This window comes from Rhinatrema bivittatum, chromosome 2, assembly GCF_901001135.1.
Source record: "Rhinatrema bivittatum chromosome 2, aRhiBiv1.1, whole genome shotgun sequence".
Taxonomy (NCBI): Eukaryota; Metazoa; Chordata; class Amphibia; order Gymnophiona; family Rhinatrematidae; genus Rhinatrema; species Rhinatrema bivittatum.
Window position 1 is genome coordinate 269,675,511 of NC_042616.1, and position 23,393 is coordinate 269,698,903.

At 47.4% G+C, this 23,393-nt stretch overlaps 1 protein-coding gene across 1 annotated transcript in view; it reads left to right on the forward strand.

Annotated features, from left to right (window-relative positions):
- The window catches only part of LOC115083268 (thioredoxin domain-containing protein 3-like), a 218,737-nt gene extending 195,695 nt beyond the window's left edge, over nucleotides 1–23,042 (forward strand). Inside the window, exon 6 of the mRNA XM_029587076.1 lies at nucleotides 22,880–23,042. Within this exon, the coding sequence (XP_029442936.1) occupies nucleotides 22,880–23,042 (163 nt within the window). The remainder of the gene's footprint in view (nucleotides 1–22,879) is intronic.
- Nucleotides 23,043–23,393: the final 351 nt, after the last annotated feature.

Consider the following 23,393-nt stretch of genomic DNA (forward strand, 5'->3'; position numbering starts at 1 on the left):
GCAGTGATTTTAGCACTAGACACCTAACTTAGGGTCCTGAATCTAGGAAAATAAATAGCAAGCCTAAATGTAGACCCTTAAGATTTAGGTCCCTAAATGTATATACATTTTCAGCTGAAAACTTTGGGCCCTAAATTTGGCTGAAAATAAGCACCTAATTTAGGAACCTAAATTTAGATGCTTAGCTTTTTTTTAATATTGGCCTCTTAGTGTCCCTAAGTTGTGGAAAATCAGTTTGATAACATGAGAAATAGGAGAAAATATTTTTTTACTCAAAGCATAATTAAACTTTGGAATTTGTTGCCAGAGGATGTGGTAAAAGCTGTTAGTGTAGCTAGGTTTAAAAAAGATTGGACAAGTTCTTGGGAGAAAGGTCCTTAAACTAATATTAAGATGGACTTGGGGGAATCTACTGCTTGTCCCTGTGATAAACGACATGGAATGTATTGAATTTAGGAATCCTGTCAGGTACTTGTGACTTTGATTAGCCACAGTTGAAAACAGGATGCTGGGCTTGATGGACGTGGGAGCAGACTGGGAGGGAACTTTTCTGTCCTTAACCCTACCCTTTCTACCTCTTCCTCTCTCCTCTGTGACCCCTTACCTAACCCTACCTATCCCTAACTTTTTTGTTACTTACTGCCCTGCCCCTCCCTGCTCAGATGGCACCCCTGGGTCGCCCCTTTCTTTAGGCCTGGCAGTTCGCATGTATCAGTGGTTACGCATGTGGCTGGGCCCTTTAAAAAATGTGCGGGGTCCAGCCACGCGCGTAACTGCCGGTATTTGTACGCGAGCCTCTTAAAATTTGGCCGTTAGAGCATAGAGGATCTGAGCTGGAAATCAGACTTAGCCCATTAATGCCCAAATCTTACATAGTGAAGCAATATTGGTTTAGCTTAAAGTCTGAAACACATGACATGAGAGGATCACTTGACTGAACAATTTTTTTTAATATTTGTCACGTACACAAGATGGCGCTTTGTTCCCATTTGGGAACAATGGGCACATATGGTCCCATGTTCCCATTTGGGAACAACACTGTTTTAATTATGAACTAATGACATTAAAATCATAGACTCAAGTATTTTATGCAGTTTTGACGGAAAACTATCTAGTAACTACAGAAAACCATTTAATCAGCAGAGTTTGTTTGATCCAATGATCATTGGGTATGATACTGCTGTTCGCAATGAAGATGAAGCGGAACCCTGCACTTGGTGCACACCAGGCGGGAGTTTTTCTTGCACATCCTACATCTTCCTTGTTTCTCTGATGGAGTAAGGTGATGATTATAACCATCAAACCTCACATTGCTGACTGGTCTACTGGAAGGTCCAGATTTCGATGGTGTGCGATGTTCTGAACGCTGAAGCAGGGTGCGAACAATGTGCCGACGAAACTCCAGGTGATCAAATTTACCTCCTACTTCAACATGAAGACGCCAAGCTGCAACAACTGCCATGTTGATGCCGTTGACAAATAGAGGCCACCACCATTTCTTTGAACGAAACACTGGATGGGAGTTTGCCATAAATCTGTCCAGTATGTCCACTCCTCCCATATGAGTATTATATAAGCCAATTACCGCTGGCTGTGGAAGGTCAACTGGACACTTTCTGTCATTGCTCCACCTTCTTGCTTTTCCCAGTGGTTCTATGTTGTTGTAGTTTGAAGCTACAATAACACACTGGTTGTCGTGCCATTTCACAGCCAAGACATGTCCGTCGCATACGGCATCAAAGCAGCCTCTCTCCTTCTTTTTCATTTGGCTTGTCTCCATCAATGAGCACTGCTTCAACCTATTTTCGCGAACAGTTCCAGTGGCCTTGATGTTTTGCTTTTGCAGTGCCAGAAGAAGATCATATGAGGTGAAGAAGTTATCAAAGAATACCTCATGGCATAATGGATTTTCTATGCAGCTCAGTAATGGTGCCACAACACGATGACCTAGCCCAAAACTTTGATTCTGACCATCCTGTTTGCAGTTGGTCTTTCCACAATAAACATCAACATTGAAAGGATAACCTTTTGATGAGGCCAGAACCCAGAGTTTATAGCCGAAGCGAATCGGCTTGCCTCGAATAAACATTTTCGCAGAATGGTGTCCATAATATGGGACCATCTCTTCGTCAATACTCAGATGCTCACTGAATACTCCAAACTGCTGCAGGCGACCATTCAGTGCATCAATGAAAGCACGAACTTTGTACAGTTTATCATTTTGATTAATTTTGTCATTGTCTGCAAGATGTTTGTATTTCTTTATGTCCATGAAACGGTTACGAGTCATATGGGATGAAACAAAGGATTGCTGAACATCTTCATTCCAATATAGCCGTTCAGGAGGCAAGGAATTATATCCGCTCAATAGAAGAATTCCAACAAAAATGTCCAATTCCTTGGCCTCAAGTTCAAAATCCATTTTGTTCTTCTGCCGAGCATATCAAATGCTTTCGGTCAGAATCATGTCGCTCAGCTCATTGTCATAGTACAGTTTGAAAAGTTCAAATGGTGTTTTATCCTGAAGTTCAGGATGCCTCTGGGCTAAATTTTCCAGCTGAGCTGAAGGTATTTTATGCGTATACTCCACTTTCTTGCTCCATTTAATACCATGTTTTTCTCCTTTTTTCTGAACAACTTTTCACCTTTTCTGCTGCCTCGAAGTTCCATCAGAGGAACCAATGGCTGCCACATCCTTTAGTATAGCTACAGTTACAGGCACTTCATTTGGCAGAGCCGAAGGCAGTAGATCATCTTCGTCAATCACTTCTTCATCAGACACATTATCAACTTTATTTGGAGGTAGCAACACTATGTCTCTTATGTCATCACTTTCTACGGCTTCGTCAATAATGTTGGCTAAGTTCATATTCTTCTAAGGATTCACCATCTTCACAACTTTGATACTCATCTAAAATGAATGTTAATGCTTCTGCACTGGAAAGTCATTTCTTAGACATTCTGTAAAGATATAACAGCATATTGAATATTAAATCACTTAAATATAAGTATGTTCCCAAATGGGAACATAGTCACAGTTGTGACCATTGTTCCCATTTGGGAACATCACTGAATCAATGCAATGTACATATCTATAAACATTTTCAATTTTAAAATAAATAAAATCAAAATTATAACTAAACACTTTTGTATAGTTTTCCAGCAAAATTTGTAAAAAATATTTTATTCTTATCTGCAGAAGAACTTTTTAACCAAAAACACACGTAGCTGTTGTAAAAGGTCAACTTTCAAGATGGCTGCTGCAAACACAGAGTGACTAAATATACCTCAAATGATACCAACAGATGCAAAAACTATTTAAAAATAAAGAATTAGAGTCAATATGGGAATATCTTACTTATCACAAAAATATTAATGTGAAATTTCAATGTTCCCAAATGTTTACAATGGGCACTATCCCCTCACATTGCAATGTAAAGTACTGTCACTGAGCCACCAGGCCAATTCTTCTGTGTAGTTTTGGCCAAAAGAAACAATTTTCAGTCAAGCCAGTAAATAGCTATTTAACAGGGTAAATGACAAAAAATATTCCTCCACATACATAATCTTGTGAAGTTTAAGCTTTGAAATGTTATAGTTGATTGATATTTTTTCTGTGAAGGTAGTTATCTTCCATTTCCCTTCCCCTTTTTCTAAAGAACCTTCAGCTTTTATGTGTATCTCACACCATTCCCACACAATTAGAGGGAAATGTTTAAAGTTATTTTTGTGGGTAAAAGAGTGTTTTACCTGCAGAAATGGAGAAATTACTTACCTGATAATTTCATTTTCCTTAGTGTAGACAGATGGACTCAGGACCAATGGATATAGTGTACTCATGCTAGCAGTTGGAGACGGATCAGATTTCAATCTGACGTCAGCAGCTAGTACATATACCCCTGCAGGAAGTGCAGATTCTCAGTATTCTTCCTTGCAAAGCATTATGGATATATGTGTGACTGACCGATTGATTAACTTAATGTGTTTATTCTGATTGGATTGAATTGGTTGATTGACTATAGCTGGAGACCGCCAGTGTCCTCAACCGGAAGGCGTCGAAACCAGGCAGGGTGGATGCCCTATGATGAGTAAAAGCATGGCTTACCTTGATATGATGAACGACCATGTGTAATGGCAGCCGAGGGTGGGCTGCTGAGTCCATCTGTCTACACTAAGGAAAACGAAATTATCAGGTAAGTAATTTCTCCATTTCCTAGCGGGTAGCAGATGGACTCAGGACCAATGGGATGTATAAAAGCTACTCCCGAACTGGGTGGGAGGCTGCCCGTGGTCCAATAAGGATTGTCCTTGCAAATGCTGTGTCCTCCCGAGCCTGAAAATCCAGACGGTAGAATCTGGAGAATGTATGGATGGAGGACCACGTTGCTGCCCTGCAGATCTCGGCAGGTGACAGCATTCAGGTTTCTGCCCTGGAAACTGCCTGGGCTCTGGTGGAATGGGCCTTGACCTGTAGAGGTGGTGGTTTTCCCACTTCTACGTAGGCCGCCTTGATGACTTCTTTGATCCAGCGGGCAATGGTTGCCCGTGAGGCCGCTTCCCCTTGCTTCTTCCCATTGTGCAGGACGAACAAATGGTCCGTCTTTCGTACCGGTTCTGACATTTCCAGGTATCTGGATAGTAGTCTGCCGATGTTGAGATCGCGTAGAGACCGGCCTTCTTCCGACTTCTTCACACCTTCCGTGGTTGGTAATGAAATGGTTTGGTTGAGGTGGAAGTGTGAGTCCACTTTGGGTAGGAAGGATGGGACTGTGCGTAGATGGATGGTCCCTGGGGTGATTCTGAGGAATGGATCATGGCAGGACAGTGCTTGTAGCTCTGAAATGCAGCGGGCCGAGCATACGGCCAGCAGGAACACCATTTTAGGGTTAGTAGACGGAGAGACAGGCCTCGGAGGGGTCTGAAGGCGGGTCCCACTAGGAATTCCAGAACGAGGTTGAGGTTCCACAGGGGCACTGGCCACTTTAGTGGTGGGCGAATGTGTTTGACCCCTTTCAGGAATCTTGATATGTCTGGGTGCGCGGCTATGCTGTCGCCCTTGTACCTGGGGCCGTAGCATGACAGCGCTGCCACTTGTACCTTGATTGAGTTGAGGGACAGGCCCTTCTGGAGTCCATTCTGTAGGAATTCTAAGATTATTGGGACTTTAGAGGAGTGTGGTTCGATGTTGTGATCTTCGCACCAGGCCTCAAAAACTCTCCAGATCCTTATATATGTTAGCGATGTGGAGAACTTGCGTGCTCGGAGGAGGGTATCTATTACTGCCCCCGAGTATCCCCTCTTCCTCAGTCGGGCCCTCTCAATGGCCAGACCGTAAGAGAGAATTGAGCTGGATCCTCGTGAAGGATGGGACCTTGTTGTAGTAGGTCCCTGTGTGGGGGCAGGGGCAGAGGGTCCCCTGCCAGTAGTCTTCTCATGTCTGCGTACCAGGGTCTTCTTGGCCAGTCCGGGGCCACCAGAAGAACTAGACCTCTGTGTCGCTGCGTCTTGTGAATGATTGCGCCCAGCAGGGGCCATGGGGGGAAAGGCGTATAGGAGGGTCCCCGGTGGCCAGGTCTGCACCAGGGCGTCGATCCCTTGTGACTGAGGATCTCGCCTGCGACTGAAGTATCTGGGTACTTGGATGTTGGATCTGTTTGCCAGGAGATCCAGGTCTGGGGTCCCCCACTGATCCACTATCATCTTGAAGGCTGTGGATGATAGCTTCCATTCTCCCGGGTTAAGGCTTTCCCTGCTGAGGAAGTCTGCCGTGGTGTTGTCCTTCCTGGCGATGTGGACGGCGGAGATGTCTTGGAGGTTTGCTTCCGCCCAGGTCATCAGGGGGGCTATCTCTAAGGATACCTGTTGGCTTCTGGTTCCGCCCTGCCTGTTGATGTAGGCCACCGTGGTGGCGTTGTCCGACATCACTCTGACCGCTTTGTTTCGAAGTCTGTGGGCAAACCGCAGGCAGGCTAGCCGGACTGCCCGTGCCTCTAATCGGTTGATGTTCCATCCTGACTCGACTTCGTTCCACCGCCCTTGGGCGGTTAGCTCTTCGCAGTGTGCTCCCCATCCATGTAGGCTGGCATCTGTGGTGAGCAGGATCCAGGTCGGGGAGGATATTCTTGATCCCCGGCTCATGTGGTTGGGCTGCAGCCACCACCTTAGCTGGGTCCGAACTCTGGTCGGTAGAGGTAGATGCACGGTGTATTTCTGGGATCGTGGACTCCACCGTGATAGGAGTGAGCGCTGCAAAGGTCTCATGTGGGCTCATGCCCATGGTACCACTTCCAATGTGGATGCCATTAGACCGAGGACTTGAAGGTAATCCCATGCTGTGGGCCGGGTGGCGTTCAGCAGGGTCTGTAGTCGGTGCCGCAGCTTTGATCTCCTTGTAGGGGTCAGGCTGACCTTGTCCTCCTTGGTGTCGAATCGGACTCCTAGGTAGTCCAGCGACTGCGATGGCTGTAGGGAGCTCTTGTTTGTATTGACTACCCATCCTAGGCTTTCCAGTAGAGTTATGACTCTGTTGGTTGCTCGGTGGCTCTCCTCCGGTGATTTTGCTCTGATCAGCCAGTCGTCCAGGTAAGGGTGGACAAGGATTCCCTCCTTCCTGAGTGTCGCCGCTACTACTACTATTACCTTGGTGAAGGTCCGCGGTGCAGTGGCTAACCCGAAGGGTAGTGCCCGGAATTGATAGTGGTGATTCAGGATCTTGAAGCGTAGGTAGCGCTGGTGTTCCTGATGGATAGGGATGTGCAAGTAGGCTTCCGACAGATCCAGGGATGTGAGGTATTCTCCTGGCTGTATTGCCCGTAAGACTGACCGCAGGGTTTCTATTCGAAATCTTGGGACCCTTAGGTGTCAGTTGACCGACTTGAGCTCCAGGATGGGTCTGAACGTACCCTCTTTCTTGGGCATGATGAAGTAAATGGAGTAATGCCCGGAATTTAATTCCCGTGCTGGAACCGGGGTTATGGCCTCTAGGGTCAGGAGTCTGGTCAGGGTAGCTTCCACTGCCGCCCTCTTGAAGGGGTCGTGGCAGGGAGATTCCACAAACTTGTCCGGAGGGGTTCGGAGGAAATCCAGGTAGTATCCTTCTCTGATGATGGTTAGGACCCACTTGTCTGAAGTTATCTCGACCCATCTGCGGTAGAATAGAGATAGTCTGCCCCCTATGGCTTCTTCCCTTGGATGGGTCGGCTGAATCTCATTGTGGGGTGCGGCTGGGGCCTGGACCCGAGCTGGTTCCCCTCTTGCTGTGTTTGTTCTGAAAGGACTGGTTCCTGCCCGTAGGGCGGGGCACTTGGAAGTTGTTCCTGTAAGGGTTGAAGCGCTGAGAGCTTCTGCCTCTGGAAGGCCTGGGAAAGGAACGCTGGTTTCTCTTAGTCTTGTCTTCTGGTAGGCGAGGAACTGGAGAGTCGCCCCATTTGTTAGCCAGCTTCTCTAGTTCGCTGCCGAACAGGAGGGATCCCCTGAAGGGCAGTCTTGTGAGGCGTGTCTTGGAGGAGGCGTCGGCCGACCAATTTCGCAGCCAGAGTTGTCTCCTGGCTGCCACTGTGGATGACACTCCTCTGGCTGCCGTGCGTACTAGGTCAGAGGCAGCGTCAGTGAGGAACGAAAGTGCCGGTTCCATGTCTTCCCCCGGGGTGTTGCTCCTGGCTTGGGATAAACAGGAGCGTGTCACCACGGTACAGCAGGATGCAATTTGTAGGGACATGGCTGCTACCTCAAAGGCCTGTTTCAGTATGGCTTCCAGGTGTCTGTCGTGTGCATCCTTGAGGGCCGCTCCTCCTTCCACTGGTATGGTGGTGCGCTTAGTGACCGCGCAAACCATGGCGTCCACCTTGGGGCACGCCAGAAGCTCCTTGGTTGCTGGGTCCAGGGGGTAAATGGCCGATAAGGCTCGACCCCCTTTGAATGAGGATTCCGGCGTATTCCACTCCAGCTCAATTAGCTGTTGTGCTGCCTCTAAGATGGGAAAACGGTGGGACGTCTGTCGAAGGCCCTCCAGCAGGGGGTTCATTCTAGGTTCCCCCGGGGTGCTTTGGCTCGGGATAGCGAGCTCCGACAAGCATTGAGATACCAGGTCCAGAAGCTCATCCCTTGAGAAGAAGCGTCTCATGGTTCGATGCGGCTCTGTCCCCGAGGGGAGTTCTCCCTCCTCGAGGGGCTCAACTTCTTCCTCGGAGAAATCAGTGTCCCCGTAGGTGGGGCTTCTGGGTGGTGGGAGCCTGTGCCTAGGCCTCGAGGGTCCTGGGGCATGAGGGTCTTCCGGAGCATATGGATAGCCGGCCCGGGAATCAGTCTGCATCTTGACAAAGGCGTGAATCCCTTTAAATAACTCCACCCAGGAGATCGATGTCGGGTCCAAGTTGAGGGGCGCCGGTTCCCTGGGGTTCCCCGTCTGAGGGATGGAATCACTAGGGCCAGCTAGATCCGGGGTGCCTCCCGAGGAGCTAGCACTGGGAGCCGGGTGGGGTTGGCCCTGGCCTGGGTGTCCCAGGGCCTCCTCACAGTGAGCGCATAGGGCGTCCGCTTCCTCGCTCTGTGCAGCTCTGATGTGGCATGCAGGGCAGAGGCCTTGGGCTTTTACGCCTATTATTGGAGGTGCCGCTTCTGTGGACGCGTAAGCTCTTATGCGATCCATTGCGTATATGCGCGCCGGTTTTGCTCTGAGCTGTAGGTATGCGCCTTGCACTGTGTGCGAAGCTTATGCGCGGAGGATTTAAAGTGCGCCTAATAAGGTGCGCCCAAAATGTATGTGCGCCTATAATGCGCCCCCAACTATTGGCGCCTATAATACGCGCCCAAAAATCGGCGCCTATAATACGCGCCCAATTACTGGGCGCCTAGCTTAAAATATGCGCTTAGCTTAATTTGTGCGCTCGATTGGGCGGCGGGCGGCGAAGAAAGCCAAGATGGCGACGACGAGCGTGTGGGCAATATGGTGACCTCCTTAGAGGGTCTCCACGTGGGCAGACCCTGCTCCTCCTCGATCTTCGGAGACCATTTAAAAAGAAGATGTATGCCTTACCTTGTCTTCGGCGCTTCCCGGTTTCGACCCGGGCGGTCTCCGGCTGCGGGGGGAGAGGGTAAATACCTTCACCGCCGCGCTCAAGGGAGTGCACCCGCTGCCTCTCAGCCACGCCCAAACTCCTCTCGCTTGGGGGCTAAGTCCTCGCTGCGATTCGGCTCCGGACCGAGGCTGCCTCTGTGCCGCGCATGAACCCTTCTCGCTCGGGGGCTAGGTCCCTGCCGTGATTCGGCCACCGGACCGAGGCTCTCACCTCCGAGGGACCACGGAAATCACCTCGGGAAACTCAACTGGGGGAGGGACCCGAGGGTATCACCGCAGTAGTGCGGGGCTCGTCTTCAGGATGTTTTTGTTCTTTACATTTTGTTGTAACGCTCGGCGAGCGTGAAGATAGCTCCTAACTGCTTTGGAGACGGAAAAATTCTGAGAATCTGCACTTCCTGCAGGGGTATATGTACTAGGTGCTGACGTCAGATTGAAATCTGATCCGTCTCCAACTGCTAGCACGAGTACACTATACCCATTGGTCCTGAGTCCATCTGCTACACGCTAAGAAATGCTTTTTACAAAATTGCCTGCAGGTAAGCTTAAGCAGATACTGCCTGTTCATGAGTAAGTTTACCAGAATAAAGCAGAGTCATTCCCATGGCCAGAGTTGGGGAGAGGTTTGAACATAAGAAATTGCCATGCTGGGTCAGATCAAGGGTCCATCAAGCCCAGCATCCTGTTTCCAACAGAGGCCAAAACCAGGCCACAAGAACCTGGCAATTACCCAAACACTAAGAAGATCCCATGCTACTGATGCAATCAATAGCAGTGGCAATTCCCTAAGTAAAATTGATTAATAGCCATTAATGGACTTCTCCTCCAAGAACTTATCCAAACCTTTTTTGAACCCAGCTACACTAACTGCACTAATCACATCCTCTGGCAACAAATTCCAGAGCTTTATTGTGCATTGAGTGAAAAAGAATTTTCTCTGATTAGTCTTAAATGTGCTACTTGCTAACTTCATGGAATGCCCCCTAGTCCTTCTATTATTCGAAAGTGAAAATAACCGAGTCACATCTACTCGTTCAAGACCTCTCATGATCTTAAAGACCTCTACAAAACCATATGCATACATGTTTCTGAAAATTTTCCACACGCATAATAGTAGGTGTAAGTCTGTTTTGAAAATTGCACACATTTTTGCTGCTTAATGTTAGCTGGCTGTTATAAAAATATCCCCTTAAACATATTAGGTTAAAACTTGATGATAATTCAGAAATAGCCAATAGATGCCACGTGAATACAAGCTTATTTTAGGGAGCTGAGTTGTGACTCTTCATTACAAAGTGAAGTTATCAATATCTGGTCATTTATTTCAATATGAAATTACATGTCCAAATAATTTTGAATGGTGGAAAATAAGTTTACAAAAAGGTTTGCAATATTGTATTTAGTGATTAGAAGAAGGGCAGAAAATAGTTAAGTAAATAAGAGGCAGGGAGAATCTGCTATGGAGATAATTTTAAGAATGGTCACATAAGTGCAAAGTCTACAGGTACTTTTTACCTGTAGATTATGCCCACATTTTCACTTTGAAAATTATCTCAAAAGAACTACCCACAAAGATTTACATAGATAGTTTTCCTGAGAAAACCTATGATGGTAACTTTCAAACCAGTGAGCTGGCATACATTGGCACATGTACATTGGCGTGCACCCAGGGCTGTGGCCATTTTATAACTTGCACATATATACGTGCATGTTATAAAATAGTCTGGCTGCATGCACGTGTGCCTAATTTTAATTGGGCGCATTCATGGGTGTGCAAATCCCACTTCTACTGCATAAGTCAGGGGATTATTGAAAGGGGTGAATGCCCACAAAATTGCATTAACAGTTCACCAGTTAAGAGCAAGATCCTCCAAACCCCTCTAGTTTAATAGCCTTCACTCCACGCAGTTAGCCCAGACCTATAAAACCCCTCAGATATGTCTAGTTTTCTGTTTTTTTGTTGTTTTAATCTTACACCTCCTCCATAGCAAAAGTAAACTTATGCAGCACTAGACCTGGGCACAGGCCCAGGTGCGTAAGAATTTGCATGCACATCTCTCTGCCCCACATTGGAACACCCATGCCCTGCCCAGATTCCACCCGGAACACGCTCCTTTTTACTAAGAGCAAGATATGCACATATCTAAGTAGCTTTTAAAATATAGTGGGCACGCACGAGCCCAATTTGTTTACGCATCCCCTAATTGATGCGCATGCTAGGCTTTTAAAATTCACCTTTAAGTGTGTACTTTTAAAATTCAAAAGAACGCACATAAGTTTAAATCTACTCCAAGGAATGTGTGTTAAATTTTTTGTTAATCGCCTAGAGCTATATACCATTGCACGCTGAGAGATCTTATAACACTCTGCTCCCTCCTCCTGCAAAGGCTTTCTGTTACTATGCAAACCCTTGTCAGGTACAGGGTGCCACTGGATCCATTAGGGCACAAGGGCTGCTCAAGGCCCCATACTGAAGTTTCTTAATCTTTAGTTGCTGCTGCGACCTAGAACTGGTGCCTCTAGAGGAAAGAAGCTGTGCAGCAACTTGGAGACGGCAGAGTGGATGCCCTGAGATGAGGATTTGGACAGGAGGGATTATCCCTTCTCACAGGACAAGCAGGATGGTAGTCCTCACATATGGGTGACATCAGAGGATGGAGCCCAATCATGGAACACTTTTGTCAAAGTTTCTAGAACTTTGACTGGCACCTACTAGCATGCCCAGCATGGCACTAAACCTGCAGCCAGCAGGGGTCCTCCTTCAGTCTTCTTTTTTCCGTGCAGCAGTAGCCACACGGGTTAAGGAGCTCTTAGAGATTCCTGACAGGAATTTTCCTCACGGAATTACTGCAAACTTTCATACCCCACAGGGGTTTCCCCTCTTGAATTTTTCTTCCGTGGTACTCTGGTAAGTTTTTTACCCAATTCCGGTCAATTCCTGTCAAGTTTGGCCCTCGCGATCTACTGGCCGTCGACCACACCGCGGCTCAATTTTTCAAAGGCCATGGCATCGAGGTTCCATCGGTGCCCTGACTGTGCTCGCACCATGTCCATAACAGACCCTCATAAAGTCTTTGTAATGTGCCTCGGGTGTGAGCATGATGTCCTGACTTGCACCAAATGTGCCTTAATGACACCAAAAGGTCGCAAAGCCAGAATGGAGAAAATGGAACTTCTCTTCCGTTCTCAAACTCTGACGCCGTCTATTGCTTCGACGTAATCAGAACCGGCGCCGTCCACTTCGTGCCAGCATCGGGCATTGGCCGGTGACCGTCCGGCATTGACGACTTCCTGGTCATCGACTACCTCTACTCCCCCTCAGGACTGAGGGGATTGTAGAGAGAAGCATCAGCATAAACACTGAAAGCCTCGGACCATCGATGAAGGAAAATCATCGACCTCGCCATCATCCAATCCACCATCGAAGAAACCCCGTCCAGAAAAGGCATCGACCCTTTCTGAGACCGAGTCAGTGAGCTGGCATACATTGGCACATGTATGCCAGCTGTCCGGCAACCCTCACCCGGACAGGTATTGGGAGCCATGATTCCGCCTTTAACGGTGGTCCCTCCAGCTACGCCTCTGCCTCCTTCTTCCCTTCCGGAGCCGGGGCTGGTTGCTCCATGAAGAGTTGAACCGGATGGTTCAGGAGGCCAACGACAAGGCGATGCAAAGGTTCCAGGTTCCTTCGATGCCGACCCCGGCACCGATTGCAGAACCGATCATCAATCCCATTCCGGCAGCGCTAGCACCGCTGCTCTCGAGAATGGAAGCGCCTCTAGCCACTTTTCCACCGAAGGACCCCGGGTCACCGATGGCTCCAGTGCCTTCTCCACTTCCTCTGTCATCGGGAGGAGAAACACCGTTCCGTCTTCCTCCCTCGGAAGTTCTGCCGATGCCTCAACCATCGATGCTGGTGCTATCATCGGCGACAACAATCTGTCCATTGATGCCCTCGATGCCTGTATCAGTAGCCTCGATACCTTCATCGGTGCCTTCAGTAGTTCCCTCGATGCCTTCAGAGCCTAGACCGGGACCTTCTGGAATACCTTCATCCCGTCCCTTTCAGGCTCCTAGAGAGTCAGGTGCTGATCCCTATGACACCTGGACCGACTATTTGTCTCCAGACACCGATGATTTATTTATTTATTTATTTATTTATTTAAGGTTTTTCTATACCGAATTTCTTGATGCAGATCAAATCAACTCAGTTTACATCGAACAATAGTTTTAACATTAACATAGCCAAGAAACATATTACAAGAGTCAGGAGGTGGCAGAGTCAAAAGTTACATTATAACAAGGGCGAGCAACTGGGGATTAGGAAAAAGAAGGGGGAAAACAAGAGTATACAACAATCGGAGATTTTATACAGGGGGTGAGGGTGGCTAGAATAGCCAATCTCTAAGGATACTTCTAAAAAGTTAAGACATCTATGCGATTTAATGAGTGATTATGTGAAGGGTAATGACAAACAGTACATTAAAAGTTCAGTGCTGTAAAATTTGGTCTAGGCACACGGAAAGAACATTTTACCATCACCACCCTCTCCTACTGAAAGCAGGAAGCATTCTCCTCCAGAAGACTTATCCTTCATCAATTTTGTGAAGGAAATGTCTGAATTGGTTCCCTTCCAATTACAGACTGAGCAAGACAATAGACATCAAATGATGGAGTTGTTACAATTTCTGGATGCTCCCAAAGAAATCACCTCCATCCCTGTTCATCAAGTACTGTTGGATCTTCTCAAGAAGAATTGGGAACACCTTGGTTCGGTAGCACCAGTCAACCAGAAAGCAGATACCACCTACTTGGTCCATCAGCTCTAGGGATCCAAAAACCTCAACTGGATCAATCTGTGGTGGTGGAATCTGCCAAAAGAGGGCATGATGCTCAAAGCCCCATTCTTCCTTTCCTCTGGGCAAGGAGCAGAAATTCCTGGATGCCATTGGTCGACGTGTCTTCCAGGGATCAATGCTTATCTCTCGGATCGCATCTTACCAGCTTTATATGACCTATTACAAGAGGGTCCTATTCAAGCAAATACAGGACTTTGCGGAGTCTCTTCCTCAGCAATTCCAGGAACGCCTGCAAGCCCTAGTTCACAAAGGTTTTGAAGCAAGGAAACATGAAATAATGTTCTTAGACATCACTTCCAGGGTTTCTGCAGCTGCTATTTTTGCAAGAAGATGGGCCTGGCTTAAGTCTTCGGACTTGCGCCCTGAAGTCCAGGACAGATTGTCCGATCTGCCTTGCATCGGAGACAATCTGTTTGGTGAACAGATCCAGCAAACGGTGGCACAACTCAAGGAGCATCATGAGACCCTTCGCCAACTCTCTCTGATGCCTTCTGAATATTCGACCAAACAACCATTTAGGAAGGACTCCAAAAAGTCGTTCTATCGTCCAAAGAAGTCCTATCCACCACCGTCTAGAGTTCGCTCTATGAAGCCTTTCCAAAAGGCCCAGTCCAGACAACTTCGTAAGCAAAAACCACAAGCAGCTCCTCAGCCGGGCCCTGCTTCCGGTTTTTGACTCCTGCATAGAGAGCAGCAGCCAGATTCCACTGCCGCATGTACCAGTGGGAGGTCGACTGTATTATTTCAACAACATATGGCTCACAATCACCTCGGACCAGTAGGTCCTAGCCATAATCTCTCTAGAGTATCACCTGAACTTTCTCTCCATCCCACCGGATTCCCCACCTCGGCTGAAGTGGGGAACATCAGACCACTCATTACTCCTGGATCAGGAAGTCTCCCTCCTCCTTCAATCCAGAGCAATCAAACCAGTGACCTACTCCCAACAGGGCCTCTGGTTCTATTCCCGGTACTTTCTAATCCCCAAAAGGTCGAGCGGCGTTCGTCCAATTCTGGACCTGCGTGCCCTCAACAAGTACCTCCAACAAGAAAAGTTCAAGATGGTAACCTTGGGTTCCCTCCTTCCTTTTCTGCAAAGAGAAGACTGGCTTTGCTGTCTAGACCTCCAGGACGCTTACACACATATCGTAATAACTCCGTCTCATCGCAAATTTCTGCGATTCCTGGTAGGCCCACAGCACTATCAATACCGAGTGCTTCCATTTGGCCTGGCATCTGCTCCATGAGTCTTCACCAAGTGCCTTGTAGTAGTAGCAGCATTCCTCTGGACTCAAGGTGTCCACGTCTACCCCTATCTCGACGATTGGTTGATCAGGGCTCCCACTCAGCAAGCTGCTCTGTCGTCCCTACGCCTTACTTTACACACTCTGATTTCGCTAGGTTTTCTCGTCAACTACGTGAAATCCTGCTTAGTCCCATCTCAAACTTTATCATTCTTGGGCAGACTTGGACACCTTGCAAGCAAAGGCATTTCTGCCTAGACAATGAGCTCTCGCTCTCATTTCTCTCGCACACCAGCTACAGTCTCAACATTGCTCAACTGCACGCCATTTCCTCATTCTGCTAGGACACATGGCATCCTCGGTACATGTTACCCCAATGGCCCGCTTAGCCATGAGTCATGCAGTGGACTCTAAGGTCACAATGGACTCAGTCCGTTCAACTACTATCAACCATTGTCCACATTACCAACCCACTTCGTCAGTCTCTAGCTTGGCGGAAAAATCAGATCAATCTTCTCCAAGGCCTGCCCTTCCAAGGCCCAAATCCTCAAATAACTCTTACCACTGATGCTTTCAAGCTTGGTTGGGGAGTGCATGTTGCCAATTTGCAAACCCAAGAAGCTTGGTCTCCAGAGGAAGCCAAACACCAAATACATTTCCTGGAACTACAAGCAATCAGATATGCTCTCAGGGTGTTTCGGGATTGCCTGTCTAACCAGGTCATCCTGATACAGACAGACAACCAGGTGGCCATGGTGGTACATCAACAAGCAGGGAGGAACGGGCTCCTACCTACTGTGTCAGGAAGTGGCACAGATGTGGGCGGAGGCCCTTTCCCACTCGATGTACCTCAAGGCCACCTACTTGCCGCGAGTGGACAATGTGTTGGCAGACAAGCTGAGTCACACCTTTCAGCTGCACTAGTGGTCTCTCAACCCCACAGTAGTGAACTCAATATTCCAACATTGTGGTTATCCTCACGTAGACCTCTTTGCATCACCTCGCAACCGCAAAGTAGAGAATTTTTGCTCTCTCACTCGCAGCCAACACGCACAACCAAGAGAAGCATTCTCCCTCTCATGGGCCACCGGTCTCCTATATGCATTCCCTCCACTTTCACTTCTCTCAAAGACTCTTGTGAAGTTACGTCAGTACAAGGGAACCATGATCCTTATAGCTCCTCACTGGCCATGCCAAGTGTGATTTCTGATTCTTCAGGATTTCTCCATTCGCAGGCACATTCCCCTGGGTAAGGACCTTCTTCTGATCACCCAGAACGATGGTGCCTTCGACACCCCAATCTTCAGGCCTTGTCCCTGACTGCCTGGATGTTGAAAGGCTAATTCTTCAGCCACTCAACCTTTTGGAGCCAGTTTCTTGTATCCTGATTGCTTCGCGGAAGCCTTCCACAAGAAAATCTTATTTTTACAAATGGAAAGGGTTTTCTGTCACTTGATCCTTTTACCTGTTCCACCACGAAGTTTCTAGACTATATCTGGTACTTATCAGAGTCAGGTCTAAAAACTTCTTCCATCAGGATGCATGTCAGTGCGGTAGCCGCCTTCCATAAAGGTGTTGGGGATGTACCCATTTCTGTACAACCCCTTGTGAGAGGCTTTTTGAAGGGCTTGCTCCACCTCAAACCTCCACTGCGCCCTCTGGCCCCTTCTTGGGACCTCAACCTGGTTTTGGGTCGGCTCATGAAACCACCATTCGAGCCTCTCCAATCCTGTGATCTTCGATATCTCACATGGAAAGTGATTTTTCTTTTGGCAATCACATCCGCTCGCAGAGTTAGTGAGTTACAGGCCCTAGTTACCTATCCGTCTTACACTAAACCTCTGCACGACCGGATAGTACTCTGCACTCATCCTAAGTATTTGCCTAAGGTAGTATCGGAGTTTCACATTAATCAATCCATTATACTACCAACCTTCTTTCCCAGGCCCCATTCTAATCCAGGAGAACAGGCTCTGCATACCCTTGACTGTAAACGTGCTCTAGCATTCTATCTAGACCGTACAGCTGCCCACAGGAAAATTCAATTGTTTGTTTCTTTCCATTCCACCAAATTGGGACAGCCTATGGGTAAGCAGACTCTCTCCTGCTGGTTAGCGGACTGCATATCCTTTTGCTATCAGCAAGCAGGCATTCTACTTCAAGACCATGTTAAAGCACCCTCTGTCAGGGCCATGGCGACTTCAGTAGCGTACCTACGCTCGGTTCCGCTTTCTGACATATGCAGGGCTGCTACCTGGAGTTCTCTCCATTCCTTTACAGCCCATTATTGCTTAGACAAGGCTGGAAGACAAGATTCCATCTTCAGCCAGTCTGTCTTGCGCAACCTTTTTGCAACTTGACGTACCAACACCCTTCCGCCTGCCCGTTAGGGTTCAGGATGCCCTCTACCAAATTCCACCCCAATTCTTGTGCCTATTGCACATCTTGGGTATATTTGGTGCATTTCTCGGACATCCTCAGCTCGGTACTCGCCCATATGTGAGGACTACCATCCTGCTTGTCCTGTGAGAAAGCAGAGTTGCTTACTTATAACAGGTGTTCTCACAGGACAGTAGATGGTAGTCCTCACGAAACCCACCCGCCACCCTGCGGTGTTGGGTTCGTTACGATTTCTTATTTTATGTTTTGGCACATCCTGTAGCTTTAAACAAGACTGAAGGGGGACCCCTGCTGGCTGCAGGTTTAGTGCCATGCTGGGCATGCCCAGTAGGTGCCAGTCAAAGTTCTAGAAACTTTGACAAAAGTGTTCCGTGATTGGGCTCCATCCTCTGATGTCACCCATATGTGAGGACTAACCTCCTGCTGTCCTGTGAGAACACCTATTACAGGTAAGCAACTTCTGCTTCCCCCCTGCAGAGAGAATGGGGAGGATAACTCCTTCCTACCCACTCCCTGCCCTAGGAGCGATAATGCATTCAGAGACTCAAATGTTTTTTGTCTGCAAATAACACTGAAAATAAAGATTGCTTGTAGGGGCTGTCCATAAATGATGTCATGCTCTGATGGGAGGGGGGGAGGGAGGGTTTATCACTTTTGTGACAAGTGGGGGGTTCTAAGTTTAAAGAGGATTTGGAGATTTGTGATGAAGTCTGTCCGGGCATTGCCTTGGCGGGACATAGGTGGCACATGGGCATTTGTTTCAGTGATTTTGTTTATATCCCATTATTTGGTGTTTTCTTGGTACATTTCAAGGCTTTAACCAGAAATTTCCACGTAATTAATTACACGATCCAACATGCGCCAAGGGCCCCTGCTGCATAACTTTACTTCCATTTTGGATGGTGTGTAAGTAAAAAAAACAAAAACAAACTACAAGCCATTTTGGAAGGGTGTAATTAGTCTGGGGAACTTGGGGAGTGGGGGAGGTATTTGATATCAAAACAGGAGAGTTTGGAGGATCCAGCTATTAACTGGGTGAACTGGGGAGGAACTGCTAAAAATGGCAATGGCGTCTGCATGCGTCCCTTTTAAAATTTTGTAACTTGTACAGTAGAAGTGGCTTTTGTGCGCACAGGCACATGTCCATTTAAAATTGGGTGCACTTGTGTGCATGGCCAGGCTGTTTTATAAAATATGCATATATACGTGCATAAGTTATAAAATAGCCGTGCCCCTGGGTGTGGGCTGACGAATTTGTGCACATGTGCGCCTGTTTTAAAATTCACCTTGTAGTTAGCTGAATAAGACTTATCCAACTAACTTACAAAGGATATTCAGCAGCACATCTATGCTGATGAATATCCCCATAAAACTCATTAGTTAGCCGGATCAGTCTTATCCAGATAACTTTAGACCAGCTATTAAACAGGTGTAACTTATCCGGTTAACTTAACTGGATAAGTCCGAATATTTGGCGTCACATGCCGTGACGCCAAACGTCGTGATGTCATGCCTTGAGCAGCCCAATTGCATGCACAGGGGCCGCTTTCGCCCGTGCAGGCATCCATCTTCGCCGGCAGCTGCCTCCGGGAGGCAGGGGAGCCGCGGTCCGTCTCTGCCGATGTCCGTCTCCGGAGGGGGGCTGCAAGAAAAGTAAGTCGCTTCATTGCTTTACACTGCCAGTCCTTTCTCCCCTCCTCCCGAAGCAAGGCTGCTTTACGCACCTTGCTTCGGGAGGAGGGGAGAGAGGACTGGCAATCCCGAGCATAGGAGAACCGTCCACTTCGTTGCTACTTTTTTTTTTGCTTTTTTCCGCTTTCGTTGCTTCGGGAGGAGGGGAGAGGACTGGGGCTGCCCCGGAGACCAGCACCCATGGACACGGCCATGGGTGCTGGTCTCCGGGGGAAAGTTTGTCGCCTACCCTTTCCCCTGCCTCTAACACAGGGGTAAGGGTAGGCGGTAAGTTAGCAGGTTAAACGCGCGGCAAAACGGCAGGTTAAAAAAGGGATAGTCGGAGCGCGCGTTACTGTATGGGAGGGAATAGTTAATTCGATCGTTTACATCTAATATACATGCCGCGGGTGGAAGGGATTACCCGGTGATTTAAAGAGGCGGTAAGAATGGGTTAAAGGGGATAGTGTATCGCGGGTTGGACTAACGCGGCCGAAAACTGAGTAGAAAGCGGGTTAGGAGCAGGGTAACCGCGGCCGCACTTTACTATATTGACCTGTAAGTAAACTGGAAAGTTGCTCCTCCACAGCCGCCCACATTCCACCCACCACTTAATTGGATAATTACTTATGCATGTGGCATACCCGAGGAGCTGTAGATTGCCAGAGGACAGACACACATGGGACTGGCTCTTCTTAGATAAAATGTTATTTTCCACAAGCAAGTTCCAAATAAACTGCTTACTTTCAGTAATAATCACATTCCGCATTTACCTTCAGCATTCACATTCAGGGTTCACCTTCAGGACAGAGATGGGCTAGGAGCTGCCTTTTCCTGGAAACCCAAGGCCTATCTGTTCCCTTCTGGGCCTTTGCCCTTATTCCTGCTCTCAGGGAACCAGCTCACAGAGCTACCTGGGTGTCTAACTTTTAAGGTTGACCAGTCCAGATGCCTGGTCCAGTACTGTTTAAGGATGGGCTTTAAATTGCTGCTTCCCTGGGAAAAATCTCAATCTTTCCTCGGTACTGGGTTGTATTTTCCCTTTCTCTTTGTTTTGTGACCTATATTTCTTCATTTTCCACTATTACAGGTTCTAGTTCTGTTCCAGTCTTTATCATGACCTTTTCAGGTCTCTTTACAATGCTTCTGGTAGGCCTCCCTGCAGACTCTGCTTCACCCTGAAACAGCTCCTTCTCAGTTCTAGGGCTAGTCTGGCTAGTCAGGGAGGGGGACCCCTGTGTTTGTTCTGACTCTTGGTCAGGCTTGTGCTCCATCGCTTTTATCTCCACGCTTTGGGTTTGCAACTTTTTAGGGAAGACTGTATCTCCCCTCTTTTCAGTGAGGCCCAAATCACAAGGCCTCACCATGAGCTTTCTTGTATTTGAGCCACGGTCACTGTAGACTCCTTCACCTTGTTCCATCCTCTTTCTCTGCACTCATCCATGCTGGTCATTGTAGCTCTGTATTCACTATCAGTTCCTTTACTGGCTTTAATAGTATTTCTCCAGGACTCCCAATAGCCCCATCCTCAAGTCATTTGCTGGGATAATCCTGATTGATCTTAGCCAAGCAGTCCTTCTTTATTGTGGTGACCACTCTGAAGAGTTGTATCACCTCACTCTCCACCTGGGCTACTTCTACGGTAATTTTCTGTACCTCATCTACCAGTTGCAGCCATTCTCTCCTCTGCTTGGCCTGCCCTTCTGATGTTACATTCTCCAGCTCCTTTTTGCTGGCCAGCTTTTTTAACTGGATTATCTCCTCAGTTTTTCCCCATCCCTCCTTTGGATTGGCTAAACTCTGAGTTCTTCCAACACTCCTGCTATCAGGCAGGCAAATTGCTACCAAACAAAACTACATGATGGGCCAGATTTTAAAAGCCCTACATACGTAAATCCATAGGGAGACCAGGGTGGGGTGGTCCGGGGGGTGGGGCAGGGCAGGGCCAGAGGCCTCTGGCACAGCGGCCATTTGCCACTGTGTTGGAGGATCACGTGCCGGCAGGCTGCAGGCACGTGCAACTTGCATCTGCCCAGAGGCAGGCGCAAGAGGTAAAATAAAGGTCGGGGGGAGGGGGGTTAGGATAGGGCTAGGGGGCGGGAGGGATAGAGGAAGGGAGGTTAGGATAGGGGGTTAGGAAGTTCCCTTCCAGCCCACTCTGAAATGGAGTGGCCTGGGAGGGAACAGGTGAAGGTCACGGGCGTCAGCGCGCACAGGGTGCACAATTGTGCACCCCCTTGCGCACGCTGATCCCCGATTTTATAACGTGTGCACCTGCGCACCCATGTTATAAAATCAGGTGTCCATGTGTGTGTGCCGGGTGGCACACACTGAATTATCTCCTCAGCTTTTCCTCATCCCTCCTTCTTCCAACACTCCTGCTATCAGGCAGGCAAATTGAATTGGCCTCTTTCTATTTTATCTGTGGGAAGAAAAGACGAAAAAAACCCTGTTTGTCCAGCTCTGACTCGTTTTTTCTCTCTCAAGAGGATCTTCTCTCCTTGTCCTGTTATGAAGCTGCTTTTACAGCAAGATCCCAAGACACAATTGTCTGTTCTCAGAGAATTCCTAGCTGTTTTACTTCGGTGCTCTCTCTGGCCAACCAGCTTCAATCTTTTCAGTGTTCTGTGCCCTGCTTAGTAGCACTGCTTCTGCATCACTCCGCTCTCTGTGCAGGAACCAAAAAGTAATTTTCCTTTTCTTCTCTATGCTCTTTTGACCTGTGTCTTGCTTTAGGCCCAACTCCTTAGCCCAGAAAAAAAATTTTCTCTCCTTTCATCCTTATTTTTTTCTGGCTGGAGCACTGTTCTGTAGAACCATTTTAGATCAAATGGATTTCCAACAACTTACTTTCTGTTCAGAGGCTGGACTCTGGCTCTTCTTCAATAAAACTTTAATTTCCACAAGCAAGGCCCACATAAACTGCTCAGCTTCAACAGTAGGCATAATCAGCATTTACTTTCAGCATTTATATTCAGGTTTCAAGGGCCTGTCTGTTCCCTTCCGGGCTTACACCCTTATTCCAGCTCTCAGGGGACCCACCCATAGAGCTACTTATGTATCTAACTTTTAAGGTGGACCAGGCCAGATGCCTGTTCACTACTGTTTTAGAGACAATCTTTCACATTCCAGCTAATTGACAACTGCTGATTGCAGCTGGATATTCAGTCATTGCCACTTAGCCAGATAAGTCACTACTTATCCAACTAAATAGCGTTAAATATTGGCCTTTTTGATTGAAAGCCCTTTGGGGGCAGCAAAATACCTACATTTAGCTCTGGATTTGTCAATAGGCACCCATTATGCCTGTGTCTAGAGTGGCAAATATTTAAGACTGCAGGCTGGATAAGATTTATTGCCTTCCAGCCCTGCTAAATTTAATTGAACAAAGAACAGATCTCTTCTACTCTGTAACAGACCCTTAAAGGAGGTGCTAGTGGTGGTGGGGGAGAGGGAGAGGTGTGGAAAGCACCAAAAGTCCTAGGGGCAGCAAAAATCCTAAATCCATTTTTGCCTATAGTACCTAAATGTAATCTGCTTTGAAGTGGCTGACCAGTCAGGAAAGGCAAAATATAAAGAAAAGAGAAATTAAATAACTTTTTTATTTTACAACTTTTTTATTTCATCAGTTTACGTGCAGAATTTGCAATGGATGATGCACCTATTAACCAGTTGCATGGCAGTTCTTCACTTCACAGAGCTATGGAGGAACTGGAATTCTTCTTTCCTGTACAACAAACATTTGCAATTATCAAGCCTGATGCTTTTAAAGATCATAACGGTAAATATTAAAATGATTTGCCAGGTTTAACATTTGAGATGCCTCTGATTTTAAGTTATAAAATTCACTATTGGTTTTCAACATAGGTATTCTATTTTTAAATACATAGGGGTGAGATTTTAAAGAGATCTAGCTGGCTAAGTAAAAAATATGAGGCCAATGCAGAAAGGTATGTTCAGTCAAGCACACCTTTCTGCCTGCACTTGAACATCCATTTTTTTGTGCGCAAAATTTACTGCCGATGTAATAAGGAGTTTTGTGCACAGAAAATGTACATTCCTAAACAAGTATTGCTTAACGCCCTTGAATGGAAATCTCATGCAAATGAGGGCATTAAGCAGTACTCCATGATGCAGAGACTG